Source organism: Sebastes fasciatus, chromosome 12 (assembly GCF_043250625.1).
Source record: "Sebastes fasciatus isolate fSebFas1 chromosome 12, fSebFas1.pri, whole genome shotgun sequence".
Classification (NCBI taxonomy): domain Eukaryota; kingdom Metazoa; phylum Chordata; class Actinopteri; order Perciformes; family Sebastidae; genus Sebastes; species Sebastes fasciatus.
Window position 1 is genome coordinate 1944714 of NC_133806.1, and position 14420 is coordinate 1959133.

The window sequence follows — 14420 nt, forward strand, 5'->3', positions numbered from 1 at the left end:
CCCGAACAAAGCTCTCCGTGGTAATGACTTAACGTCGGTCTGTATTTTCTGCACGTCCTGGCTACAAGCGACATGGTAGCACACCAAACAGAGCAGAACGCCCCTAGACAGCTGCATGTGGGGTTGATGCTATATGTGTGTGTGTATGTGTGTTTGGAGGGTGGGGGGTCTGTACGCCTCCTTCCAGTGATGTCAAGGTGAATCTTTTATGAATTCCTGCGGCTCCTGTGTTCTCCAAGCGTGATTCAGTTATATGCTTAAAATAACCTTGTATGTCCACGATGATGTTGCTGTTCTCGAGCATCACTGATATACTGTACTATGAAATTTCATGTATAGTCACATCTGAGTTTGAGCTGAATATATAGCTTCAGTTATAGCATATCAACAGTGTGACAGCCTTCTTGAAGCTCTATTGGCAGTGCCGTGTGTAAGATCCGGCTAGAATTTTAGTTCAAAACATTGAAAAAAATGTAGAAGGTGTGTGAAGTTTCTGCTCATTACATGAAGAGTGTATTTTCAAAATAAACTTCCATATTCACAGGAAACGTAGAGTTGCGTAACTGGTGTGAGAATAATGTCCAGAAGTTACGACAACAAAATTACGGTAGAATAACTAAACTTTGACTTGGTTGACACGTGACACAAACAGCGGTCTCCTGGGTGAAAGTCCTGTGTTTGTTTGACTTGGACTTTCTCACTATTTAAAGGGACTGTTTGTAACTTCTTACACGTATAAATGATTGCAGGTCGGTGTCCCATGCGCGCTCGTGTGTGGCTACACTGTTCAGACTCAGACTCCAACACAAACTACGGTGAAGCACCAAAACCTCTTGGTTGTATCTAGTGAAGCCCGTCTGTTAAACAGTGTTGGCCGAGGATGCGGGGGAGACCGTAGCTTTGGTCTCCAGGACCGGAGTCTCTGCTGTACTCTGCTAACATTACAGCTGAAATATAGAGTGATATTGTGGTTTTAGCTGACGTTTGTCGCCCCACTGTTTTGAGCGATGAACGTTGACTTTCGTTGACAACGGCCACAGGTGTTGCTGTTAACAAGACATTTCTGATTCTTACAAACAGTCCCTTTAAACTACGTCATTTGCCCTGATCGTCTAATAACGACACAGATGGGTTTTCCATGAACGGGTTGGTTGCGCATGTCTGGAATGTAACGGAGCGGCAAATACACAAAATGATTTAGTAAATAAATAAAACAAGACTGTAAATCCTTAGGAAGTTTCCCCATAAGTGTTGCTTTCAGTTCCTTCATCACAGTGTTTTGATACTACCACTGGGGGGGTGCCAAAGTGAGAAAAAAAACATATATATATATAATTCTACATACAGTGGATTTAATACATCTTGAAGTGTGCACATGGGTGTGTAGTGGAGGGTACACACAGGTATACTCACCTCCTTTTCTGCCGATTTACAGTATACCTACCTATCAGCCAAAAAGACATTGGAGAATATAACCTACCCATCTACCTAGTAGATCACCCACGGGTGATTTAAAACTTAAATTAATCATAAAGGATATCTATAGGGTCATTGATAAACTTATTGAGAATGTCTGTTGAGCTGTTCAAGAGATTCTGTGTTTTGGACATACTTTTAGAGGCAAAGTTAACAACCCCTTGTTATCAGTTTTATCCTTTTGACAAAGGGGATGTAAAACAGAAAATAGCTGAAAAGGTTAAAATACTTCCAATAAAATAGGTTTTCAATGTTGTCAATATGTTCTGATCTACTACAAAGGAGTTTAGTTTACAGAGGCAGCCACTTAAATTGGTTTGTGTTACAGACTGGGTATTGTGTATTAGTCAAATCCTACTGAGAAAACAAAAATCAAACCTCATCAGCTCCACCTACAGGTTCAGCTGCTGAGATCAGGCCAGCCTCTCTTCCCCTCAGTCAGCTGCTCACTGGCTAAATTGCAGCTTTTTTGGAAAGAGTCAAATCTGTCCCTCCTCACTGAGGAGAGACAGACACTGACCTCGGGCATAATGAGATGGGAACTCTTGATTAAGTTCCTCTCTAATTTGAGAGTATAATTGAACATGTTGCAGATAGCACATTTGTGCTATCGACAAGCTACTCCGTGAGGGCATGATGGTAATTCATCCCCGGCATGCTCAGGACTCTCACTCATTACAGTTGGAGAAATCAGGGGCACTTGCTATTGATTATTCAACGCTTAAAAAGGAGAAAAAGAAAATCAACCACGCTGCCAAAGTGAACATCATCTATAATCAGCTCACTGGGGTTTATCATTAGCAACTGGGAATATGCAAAGTGAGACGCTGCCCTACAGCTATCTTTATCCTAATTCCCCTTCAGAAATTTGCTCTTATCTTGACATCTATGATTCTGAATGTAGAAAAAGAAGAAGAAGCAAATATTGTCTCTGTGCATTCCCATGTTGATTCTCTCTCTCTATGACAACTGGAAATAAAAAAAGATGAAATGTGTGACACATCCATCAATTAAAAACAACTCTGCTTGTCCCAAAAAGAAAAAAAAACACACTTAATTACATAGAAGCCTTATTTACCACAATTACCACTCAGAAGTGGGACATCAGAGAAAAGCACTCACAGTAATAGATCTTAATATAACGTATAGTGAATAGAATTCTTTTGTATAAAATAAAAAAAAGTTGGTAAAAGTCAAATTTTGATGGATGATGGATGGATGTTCAGTTTGTTCAGTTCAGTTATTTCCTCAAAAAGTTATTGAACCCAACATCTCAGACGCTGTCGGAGTTACCTCCGGTACCAGCCAGTTGATCGTCTTTGTGCACACACTTTTTAAGTAACATACTTTTTAATCTTTGGGCTTTGGGGGAAGGTATCAAGTATTTCAAGTCAAAAGGCTAATGTCCAAGTTAAATCACAAGTCACTGTTGTTAAAGGTCCAGTGTGTAGGATCTGGCGGTGTCTAGCGGTGAGGTGAGGAGATTGCAACCAACTGAAACTTCTCCCGTGTGCCAAGCCTGTTGGAGAGACACGGTGGCCGACGCGAAAACGCAAATGACCCTCTCTAGAGCCATCTGGAGCGCGTAACGTTATCGACTCCGGCCCAAGCAGGAAAAGTTAACAGAGTTTGGTTTGTCCATTCTGGGCTACTGTAGAAACATGGCGATGCAACGTGGCGGACTCATGAAGAGGACCTGCTCCTTATGTAGATACGGCTCATTCTAAGCTAACGAAAACAAAACGATTCTTATTATCAGGTGATTACACACTTTGGAAAACATACTTATTAGTATGATATTCAATTTCTGCCAGTAGATCCCCCTAAATGTTACACACTAGTCCTCTAAAGTCCAAATCAAGTTTCAAGTCTTTTGGGATTTTGTCGAGTCAAGTCTAAAGTCATCAAATCTGTGAATCAAGTCTGACTCGAGTTCAAGTCATGTGACTTCATAGCTGAAGTTATTTGTTAACGGTTAGCTGAATAAATGGAAGCTTTAAGGAGAAAGGAGAAAGGCAGAAAGGAGCTTTGATAGCGACGGCCTGGGTAGAGAGCTAGCTCATTTCCTGTCAAGACAGTTACATCGCTAGCTCAGGTTCTGCCGTTGTCAGGCTAAGTGAGGTGAAGAGCAAAAAGATGAGGAGAGACTGTGCAAGGTCTTTTGTAGCCCTATGGGGGAAGGCGGGTCTCGCCCTGCCTGCAACAGTCTCATTGGCCTTGACAGGCGTTTTAAGAAAGGTTCCTCATGTCGGTCTCGAGAGGACGCAACCTTCATACTGATGTGTTACCGACCAAAACGGAAGATTAGACCTGCTAAACATCAGCATGTTAACATTGTCATTGTACTTTAGCATTTAGCTCAAAGTCCTGCAATGCCTACTAAGTACGGGCTCAAAGAGCTGCTAGACTCTTAGTCTCATTAACATTTTATCATATCATTTCTATTTCTTACACCCTTCATAAGCATTTCAAAAATGTCTCTGCAAGGATATAATATAGGACAAAATCGAAGTTATGACTGTATCAGACACACTGCTCAAACCACAGAGACAAAATTTGTCCAAGAGTGATTTTGCGAAGGCAGTGCCTATCAGCAGAGCTTTGAAGTGGCATGCTGATATGAGCATGTTAAAGTGTCGACATGTTAATGTGAGAGAAAAGTTTCAAGTGTGAAAAGATAAAAAGCTGCTGAAATGATCCAAGCCATTTACCAAACACTGGACTGGTTGTGAAATAACCCCTCCATGGATCACTCAGCCTTCCAGGGAACACAGCGGCGGTGGAGTTTATGAAATGAGCATGAAATCATAAATGCAGACTGTGTGTTGTCGGCTCTAATGTGAAAATTATGTTACTCCCCCCATAAAAGGATTGTGTGACAATAACATGAACTGGGCACACAGTTTTCCCCCATTTGTCAAAAGGACAAAATGTACGCTAAACAGAGTACCTATGGTTACGGTGAGGTGTGTAAAGCCGGTAAATTCATTCACGTAAATAATTTAGTTTTTAACCGATCCAGTTTAATCATTTATGAAAGAAGCACAGCAGTTGTCGAGATGCATCGTTCACAGATATTCCCCAGACTAACTTTTGTTCATGTTTTCCACTGTATGAAGGAGGCAAGAGGAGGTAAAAGTAGAAACAGGAAGTACCATGAGACTGCAGGAGATTACTGTAGCTGGAGATGTGGCTGTGTCTATGTACTGTAAAGTGGTAGTTTCATTTTGTAGCCGCTCCACCCTTTTAAGGACTTTGCTATTGGTTGATTATGAGGATACAACAGAGTGTCAATCCAGTTCATGAAATAGTCGCGGAAGTTAATTTGATTTGTGTGTATAGACACAAATTTCACTTTTTCTTCGTGACGTTCAGCACGGCTTACAACAAGGTATTCTTTGTGCTTTTTCCTACGAATGTCCAGCAACATGTGATGCCCGTGTCCATTTACGCTACAGTGTTGAAATAAAACCACTTAGTTAGGTTTAGGAAAAGATCGCGGTTTGGGTTAAACCAGCTCTGGAAGGGCCGCAACTTAAGTACGGAAGTTACGTGACCAATAAATCAACTCTGACTTGTGGTTTCCCAGGGGGACATGAATGCCGGTGTCCTGGGCGAAAGTCTTGTGTTTTTTATGATCCACTCATCCACCCCGACCTTCTCCCTACGCGGCGTTCGTCTCTCTTTATACTTCCAGGTTCACAATTACATGGATTACATCCAAAATTAATTTCACAGTTAAAACGAAAGAGAAAGTAACTTCGCTGAAACTTGCATGTCTGGTCTCATGCAATATTTCCTTCGATCTCGTTAGGTCAGGCACGGCCGCTTGGTGTGGGAGGATCCCTCCTGTGGCGGTGCTCCGCGACCGTTGCTAGGTCGACTAGTATGCAGTATTGTAGACCGGATGGCAGTCAGCAGATGATAGAGCGTTACATTACAACCATAAGAGACATGAGAGAGTTGGACTTGCAAAAAATGACTTCTGAGCATCTCTGGGTTGAGTCTGTCGACGAGTCAGAGGCTGTGTTTTTGACCGTGTGGCAGCTCTGATCTCAAACACATTGCTAAATGGAATAACATGAGATTGACCCCATCCATAGAATAATGTAAATAAATAATGTAGCATCTCTTTTGCGCATTTGGAAAGTATTGTAAGGCACACACCAAGAGCACATTGAGCATGGATATACAGATTTGATTAAGTTTTTATGCATTAAATAATTAAAGAATTACCCTATATGGAAACTATTACTTATATCCACTCAACTGTCCAACTGTGCAACCTTTTTCTTGTCATTTTACCCTCATAGAATTCTATCTTGGTGATGAAATATATTTCTCTCGTTTTCAATGTACACAGCATGTTATTAGTATGTCAGACATTATGGTCTGTCATGGAATATCTGATGCTATGTTGCTCCCAGGATGCCATCATCCCTTATCACTGCAATATATCCAAAGACATATAGACATGCTACACAAATAGCAGAGCCATTGGGAGTTACCCCATGGTGAAGGGAGGCCTAGTGTTGTGATGTGTGCTGAGTAGGAGAATGGGATCCGAGCACTGAACATATACACTGTGGTCCTGTGATAGGCTGATAGGCCAGGCCACCTCCGCTGTAGCGTGCACACTGGATATCCATCCATCATGCTAAATGAAAGATGGACGAAGCGTGTGTTGAAGACGAGTGTGTGTGTGTGTGTGTGTGTGTGTGTGTGTGTGTGTGTGTGTGTGTGTGTGTGTGTGTGCTGAGATAACATTAAAAAATGCACTAAATGTCTCTCAGTTGAAAAATGACCCATTTCCAAATGTATCACAATCTTGTAACGCTGCTCGACTGACCGCATGCAATCATGTTATTACCTGGACGATTTGTCAGTATAGCTCAGTGAGTGGAGTTAATGACTTGAGATGTACAGTGGAGATCTCACTGTTCTTCCTCCAGCCCACAGCATGGATAGCGTTGTCCAGCTCTGCTTTGTCTCTGGCCTTCATGCTGATATTTGATCCACCTCTCCTCACACATACGCAGACTTGTGGGCATTTCCAACCTCTACATGTTGTCTATAGCGCTGCACTTTTGACCATGTCAGGAAAAAACTGCAGTAATTGCAGTAATTTCAGGGTGCAGTATCTGACAAAAGGGTGGATGAGATGGCTTGTGCGTGCAGCTTATACAGGTCGTGATGTTGATCTCAGCTCGCTGTAATGGCTCCAGGCCATTAACCCGCCCTGTCATTTGCACTGACATGTGCTTTTGAAAACGGAAAATGGCGCTGCCCACATAGCTCCTACAGTAGACTCACCACTCCTGCTGCCAGCCTGTGGCTTAGTGCCATGCCATTTTCCCCCATCTACTCTATCATCATCACTGCAGTTAAATTCTGCACAACAGGCTCCCGCAGACTTTGATGTCCATTCAATTTCCACATGTATTCATTATAATAACAATACACCGTATTTAAATACAATTACTGTAAATGTCTTTTTTTCTACTATCTCCTGTCACTAATTAATGAATGATTGTCTCAGTTCTTTAAAATCATTACGTTTATTATGTAAAACTCCCTTTGTCAGCTGAGTCTGATGTGTTTAACAGTTCACCATTGTTTGAATTTGAGAAAAAAAGCAGATTTGGGCATATTGCATAAGCAGAAATGAGACTGAGATGGCAAATAAAATGGTGCCATCCATGCCCAGGTTTTTATTTATTCAGCACAGAGAATATAGAGTCAGCGGTGAAAGCGAACAGACCAACCACAGGATGTTATGATAGTAGATCTGTGATTGTAGCATGAATTCAAACTACTGTTAACCATCAGAGACCCGCGATCACGACGACTTTACTTTCTTTCAGAAGCTGTAGCAGGTTCGGTTTTAGAGATAGAATCATAGATCATGTGAAAAAAACGTGTCTAGTGTGGGTCTCAGAGGGTTAAATCAACCTGATCTCATGCAAACATTTTAAGGACATTCTGCATGTCATGAAAACTAACACATTTTGAGTGTTTTCTCTTGTCGTCGTGGTTACATTTAGGTAACAAACCACTTAGTTAGGCTTAGGAAAAACATCATAGTTGGGCTTAAAGTAACTATGGAAACTAAGAACAACACATCGCTAACATAACTTCAAAATAACTTAATCTAAAAATGTTTTGATAAAGGAAAGTAGAAAGTCCGTTGTCCCTACATGCCGTCACTGTGTGATCAGCTCTCTGTGTGCTGCAGTGTCACGCTCCACTGGGCTGAGAAGTGTTTGCTGATATCATGTTTTCTCCAAAGCCACACAGGTCAGCCCCTCAGAACTGCAAGATGTCTTTCAGGAGACCTCCTCCAATATCTTCCAGATCAACGCCAACGGTAAAAAAAACACTCATCACTAAAGCTGCGTGCGTGTGTGTGTGTGTGTGTGTGTGTGTGTGTGCGTGTGCGTGTGCGTGTGCGTGCGTGCGTGCGTGCATTTGTTGTTGTGCTAACATAAATACTTTGAGACCTTTTGAGGTGAGGTAGTTTTAGTACTAGTTATCAATTAAGGTTTAGATTACTTTAGGATTAAAGGAACTGTTTGTATCTTCTTACATGTATAATTCGGGTCGGTGTCCCATGCGCGCTCGCGTGTGGCTACACTGTTCCAACACAAACTACACAGAAGCACCAAAACCTCTTGGTTGTATCTAGTGAAGCCCGTCTGTTAAACAGTGTTGGCCGCGGTCGGAGGACGCGGGGGAGACCGTAGCTTTGGTCTCCAGGACCGGAGTCTCTGCTGTACTCTGCTCCTCTGCCTGCCTTCACTCACACACCGCGCTCGTTCTCACTCTCTCGCTCTACCTCTCACGTGCATGCGCGCACACTCCACACTGCAGAAGAGTTAGTTTAGCTCTGAGAATATCTAGTGAATGTACAGTGGACATTTGTGCAGAAATAACTGCTGCAGCTCCTCCAGACCAACAGAGGTTTCCCGTGTCTTGTGAAGTGACGGGGCTCCGCAGAGAGAAACGTTATCGTCTCCGACCAAAACTCCGGCGTCTCCCCCGTTCCCTCCGGCCGCGGTCGGGAGGCTGAGGCAGGAAAAGCCAACACTAGGATCAGCAGTGATTCATGGAGAGACCTTGGTCTGGTCAGCTAACATTACTGCCAAGCAGCTGAAATATAGAGTGATATTGTGCTTTTAGCTGACGTGTGTCTCCTCACTGTGTTGAGCGATGCTCCTTCATGTCTATGTAGAGCGAGCACAAGCGCCAGCAACAGGACGCTGACTTCCGTTGACTTAACGGCCACAGGTGAAGCTGTTAACAAGACATTTCTGATTCTTACAAACAGTCCCTTTAAGTATGTATTGAAATAAGTGCTACATTAAATTTGGATTAAGGTAATGTAAGGATTAATGCTTGATTGTTGGATGTATTAGTTATAATAATATAATATATCAGTTTATTAGTTTTAGTAATATGTTTAAATTTGGCATACAGGTAGTTGTAGAATGATTGCTTTGGTTTAGGGTTATTTTTAGAAGTGGTGTAGGTTTAAAACAGGATTATTTGGTGATGGATATCTTCATCAATTCTAAACCTTTTCTCTATTTTCTGTGTGCCAGTATGGTGTTGTTTCTCTTTATATCCAGTATATTTACCCATTTCCCAAAGGATGAAATGGTGAGAGGTTCTTTTAAACAATTATTAGAATTTGCTCTATATGAGTGTTAAAGTAATCTTTAATTCAGATTTGAGTTTAATTAAGACTTGAAATTGTTTCATAATAAGTTTGTAGAATGAATGGAAGGTTTTTCTTTAAGACTGAAGTGTTCCAGACACATTCAATGTTTGTATTGTTCCTCCAGTTGTCACACTAGAGAAGAATCTTCAGTCACTGGGGACATCTAGAGATACAGCAGAGCTACGGCAGAGTCTGTGAGTAACACACACACACACACACACACACACACACACACACACACACACACACACCAAGGATGGTAACTAAGTATTTTAGCATTTACTCACTTACTGTTCTTGAGCATGCTTTTGAGATATCTGTACTTGAGTAGTCTCATTTCAGGACACTCTATACCTCTATGCAACATTTCAGAGAGAAACATTGCTATATATTAGTTTTTACTCCACTGCATATTCCCAGCAGCTAGACAGCAACAAGCTACTTTACAAATTGAAATTGTAATACATACAGTAAAACGAGAGGCTTTCTAAATGGAGTCTGGTGTTGGAAACACTCCTGCTTTTGTCCACAGAGATCAAAATCAACACAAAAATGACAGTTCCTCGTAGAAGCTTTAAGCATTAATGTACGTAATAATATATAATCGCTAGCGCCGTCAACTGATTAAAGTATTTAATCGCGATTAATCACATGATTGTCCAAAGTTAATCGCAATTATTCGCACATTTTTTATCCTTTCAAATGTACCTTAAAGGGAGATTAGTTCAGTATTTAACACTCTTGTCAACATGGGAGTGGACAAATATGCTGCTTTATGTAAATGCATGTATATATTTATTATTGTAAATCAATTAGCAACACAAAACAATGACAGATATTGATCCAGAAACCCTCACAGGTACTGCATTTAGCATAAAACAATATACTCAAATCATAACATGGCAAACTGCAGCCCAACAGACAACAACAGCTGTCAGTGTGTCAGTGTGCTGACTTGACTATGACTTGCCCCAAACTGCATGTGATGATCATAAAGTGGGCATGTCTGTAAAGGGGAGACTCGTGGGTACCCATAGAACCCATTTACATTCACATGCCAGTTTTTTTTCTCGGCAACATTTAACGTAAATTTGGTGCATTATTTAACCTCCTTGCCGACAAGCATGACGTATGAATGGATTTACGTAAACGTAAATAATAATAAGGTTATAATAACGCGTTGACTTGCATTAACCCCTTTTCTTGTTCCCAGCAACCCGTACACTTTCATTGTATATACTTGCTGGTCCAGATCAGTGTAAGGGTTACATTTATCTCTGCTTTCCTTATTTTCTCTTTGTTTCATCGCCCTCTTTCATATTGATTATTCTTTTTGAGTTGAGCTGCCAGCAATTACCAGATTCAAAGCTGATGACAAAGTGGCCAATCTGAGATGATTGCGTCTGTTTAAAATGCATTATATCCCACTGTGTTGGCTGGCATGTCATCAATTCTATTGAACATTTTTTTTATGATCGCCTTGGAAACTTACTGACAATGCTTGGCTGCTTTTATTTTTAACTGCCCATTTTCCTCCAGCAGTATTGATGCTGGATGCAAACAACACATCCAGTGCCTCCGACTGATGCAAATTACACCCGGGATGATTTGTTGTGTTATGTAGCAGCTTTGTGTTTTGGAAGATTGTTCCAGAAACCAGTCAGAAGACTTCCTGATTCAAGAATGTAATGGTAACTTTTAGAGCTCATTAACTATAGAGCTTTTGTTTTAAACGGTGTTTTTTTTGCAGTTGCAACAGTTCTCTCCTTGATAAACCTTAACATTAACTGATTGTTATGACACAATTTGATGACATTCAAGACACATTAATAACAATACTATTGATATTGTTATCTGGGGTTTACATGTAGATGAGTTAGTTTCATTTCCCTATATAGTGAATGCTAATTGCAAGCCTTTCTTACCCCAAAGGGAGTCAAATTTTCCAGGGGCCAAAAACATACAAATCATTTTAGCAATAAAATGGCACTCAAAATAGAACAATCTGTTGTACAGTGTTTGGGGGACAGAAAGAAAGCATCATGCAGATTGTAAGAACCAACCGCAAGTTTTCTTGATGAGGGTCTATTGACTGAATTGACTGTTTGAATAGAGCAAGTAACTGTCAGTTCATATCTATAAAGTTGAGTGTGTAACTTAAGATATTGCACCTTCAGTTACACAATACTGAAGTAGTGAAGTATAGGAGAAGATGCTGGTTCTGGAAACAATTGTTACTCTTCATAATGATATCCACAATTGAGGAAAACTGTCTCTTTTCAAGATTCATTTAGGATATTATCTGGTGAAACAAAGAGGACCTTCTCCCAGGAGACCACTGTTCATGTCCCGTATGAAACCAAGTCAACGTTGACCTATTTGACATTAGTTCCATGCTACTTACACACTAAGTAATGCCAGTTATGTAACATACATACTTATTTTACATTACAAACATACTTATTTCAACCAAAGTAAACCTCAAATTTTAGTAAACCTACGTTATAAGTTTATGTTGAAAAGAGACTGTATGCAAGTAACAAGCGGAAACTCTACGTTTCCCGTGAACACGGAAGTTTCATTTTGAAAAGACACTATGCATTGCAACGAGCGGGAATCTGGCACGCCGTCCCTGACAAGTCCAAAACTGACACTAGAGGGGTACCTAGAGCGTACCCCGCGTATTTGATGAGTTTGGAGTGAGAGTGTGTTGCTATAAAAAGTGAAGCACAACAGACTAACAAATACTACACATGCATTTTTTTTATTTATTTATGGCATAAATCTTACCAAGAAGCCATCCATCTGATACTGCACCAGCTTGCAGTTTTCTCTCTCCACTGCTTTGAGACAGTATAAACTTGTCACGGGAGCCTGGCCATATAGCCTCTACATCTGTCAATACCATTTTCACAAATGATCTGAACACTGGCAGAATGAAAGTGGTCCCGAGGTGCCCTTATTGCAACATGTACAGTCAATTGCTCCTGGTACGTTTGGAAAACCGGACATTGCTGCAAATGGCATTTTAATGTTGCCTGCTCACCGGCAGTGTATGGGAATCCTAAATGTCCCATTGGAGTGACACTCGTTTCATCGACCACTTTGATTTGAATGGCCCATTGATTGCTGCTTACGTGATGTTACGCAGTGTGACGTCGGGTTGCGTCTCTCCAAAAGCTGATTTTGAGCGGTTGATAACACAATTAGTGTATAGATATTACTCAAGGCAGATCATTCTCTCATCAGGTTTAAGATGGCTGAGTAGTAACTTTACAGGGAGTAGAGGTTGGGGTCTAAAATGGTTTTGAGAATATCCTGTGAAATCACACCCTTGACCTCCAACCATCCACACAGCCAGCGACATCCCTCACACTCTCTACTCAACTCTCCCTTGGGTCTTCATGATTAACTGCAGTAACATATTGAGGACTATCTGATCTCCATCCAGTCACACTGCAAAAGGCCATATGCATGCATAGTGCACTAATCTCTCGCTCTCACACACACACACACACACACACACACACACACACACACACGTGTGTTCCTCTGCAAGAAGCAATACTCTGGAGTTGTATGAAATAAAAGCAGGCGTTGTTTTTGCCCGTGGTTAGAATGGTAACCCACCATAACCCACCAAAGAATCAAATCTCACGGTTAATAGAATTTGACCCGCCCCTGTAATCGTAGAAATGCACACGGCAAAAAGTCTAAGTAGATTAATGGCCGACACCCCCTGAGTGTCATTGTCTTTGTTAGCGCATTAGGCATTCACTGTGTTCTGGCTATAACACGGCAGAGGACACTGGGCTGTGTTTGGAGGAGAGCGCCCCCCGACTGACTGACGGCCTCTTTGCAGACACGGCCTGCTGCTGCACATCATAATACCAGATAGACTCTGCAGCAAGAGGGAAAGGAACTGAAACTAAACAAGAGCAAGTGAAACATAAATACTGTGGCAAATAGTTACTTGAATTATTATTTGAAATTGTTCACATATTACTGGTGGTGGAAAGTACTTTACGTAAATACAGTTGTGGATTGCATGTACTGTACCTGAGTATTTCCCCCTCTACTCCACCACATTCAGAGGGAAGTATTGCACTTTTTACCCATTTAACTGATTGCTGGAATAACTTTGTAAATTAGCATTTTAACATTGCACACACTGCAAAAAAAAAATCTTCATCTTAGCAAGAATGTAGTTGTTATTGAGTCTCTTAAATAATCAGCCATTGGGGTTAGATCATTTCAACCTGTTTAATAGAAGTCAACTGATCTCATGAGTTTTATAAAAAGGGTGACTCCCTTATTCTGTCTTCTTTTAAGATTCCCACTCTTATTTATCGGTGTAGGACTCAATAACTAATAAATAATTAGAAGGATGAAGATGTTTTTCATATGCAAATTACATAGGTGATAATAATGTAATTTGATGTGATATATGAAACCACTCTGAAAGGTTCAGTTCTGCATAATTAGTATTCACATCTGAACTTCATACATTGTTTAAGAAGTACAATGTAAGAAGGAGTATAAAAGACCAATGCAGAGTCATACTTAACTGAAGTCCCCCCCAACAATCCCCACAACATCAAAAGGAAAGTCTTGAAATGATCTGGATCTTTTAGATTTGATTTACTGAGTTAGCTGATACGTTCTGTTTCCCAAGTTTTATCTAAATTGAGCAGTTCTTTCAAGAACATGACTTTGGTAATAAACAACTGCTTATACATGAAACTCTAGATGAACTGTCTCAGAACGTTGTGTATAGTTTCCCTATAATTAGACGACACAGATCTCTCTAGTTCTGTCTGTAAATTATCAGGAAATGACGGGTATTAATACAATAACTAAAACAATGCTGACACTTTTTTTACTTACGGCCTGCCAGTCTGTTTTATTTTCATCATGCAGAAAACTAAACAAACCATAAACTTGACAAAAAGTTGATCTAATGAAACATTTCAATGCAACATGAATGTGAATGTATTCATGGTGGTGTTCCAGTAAAATATAGTCTTGTCTGTTCACTATGTGTTTTCTTTTGTTGAGGAACAAAACGTTGTGTCATCAGACGGATGAACGTGTCAGCAAACAAACAACATGATTACAATGATTTCATCATTCCTGACAAAGATCTGCGTTAGATCAAAATGTTGCACAGTTAAAATTGCTTGGAGCTTTTAATAAAGTACGCAGATCTTTTGTTTGATTTGTG

General features: G+C 40.6%; 1 protein-coding gene across 2 annotated transcripts in view; it reads left to right on the forward strand.

Annotated features, from left to right (window-relative positions):
* tsnare1 (T-SNARE Domain Containing 1) overlaps positions 1–14420 on the forward strand; it is a 151976-nt gene that overhangs the window by 43864 nt on the left and 93692 nt on the right. For both annotated transcript variants that reach the window (XM_074652601.1, XM_074652600.1), the window contains exons 3-4: positions 7766–7843; positions 9321–9390. In XM_074652601.1, the coding sequence (XP_074508702.1) occupies positions 7766–7843; positions 9321–9390 (148 nt within the window). The remainder of the gene's footprint in view (positions 1–7765; positions 7844–9320; positions 9391–14420) is intronic.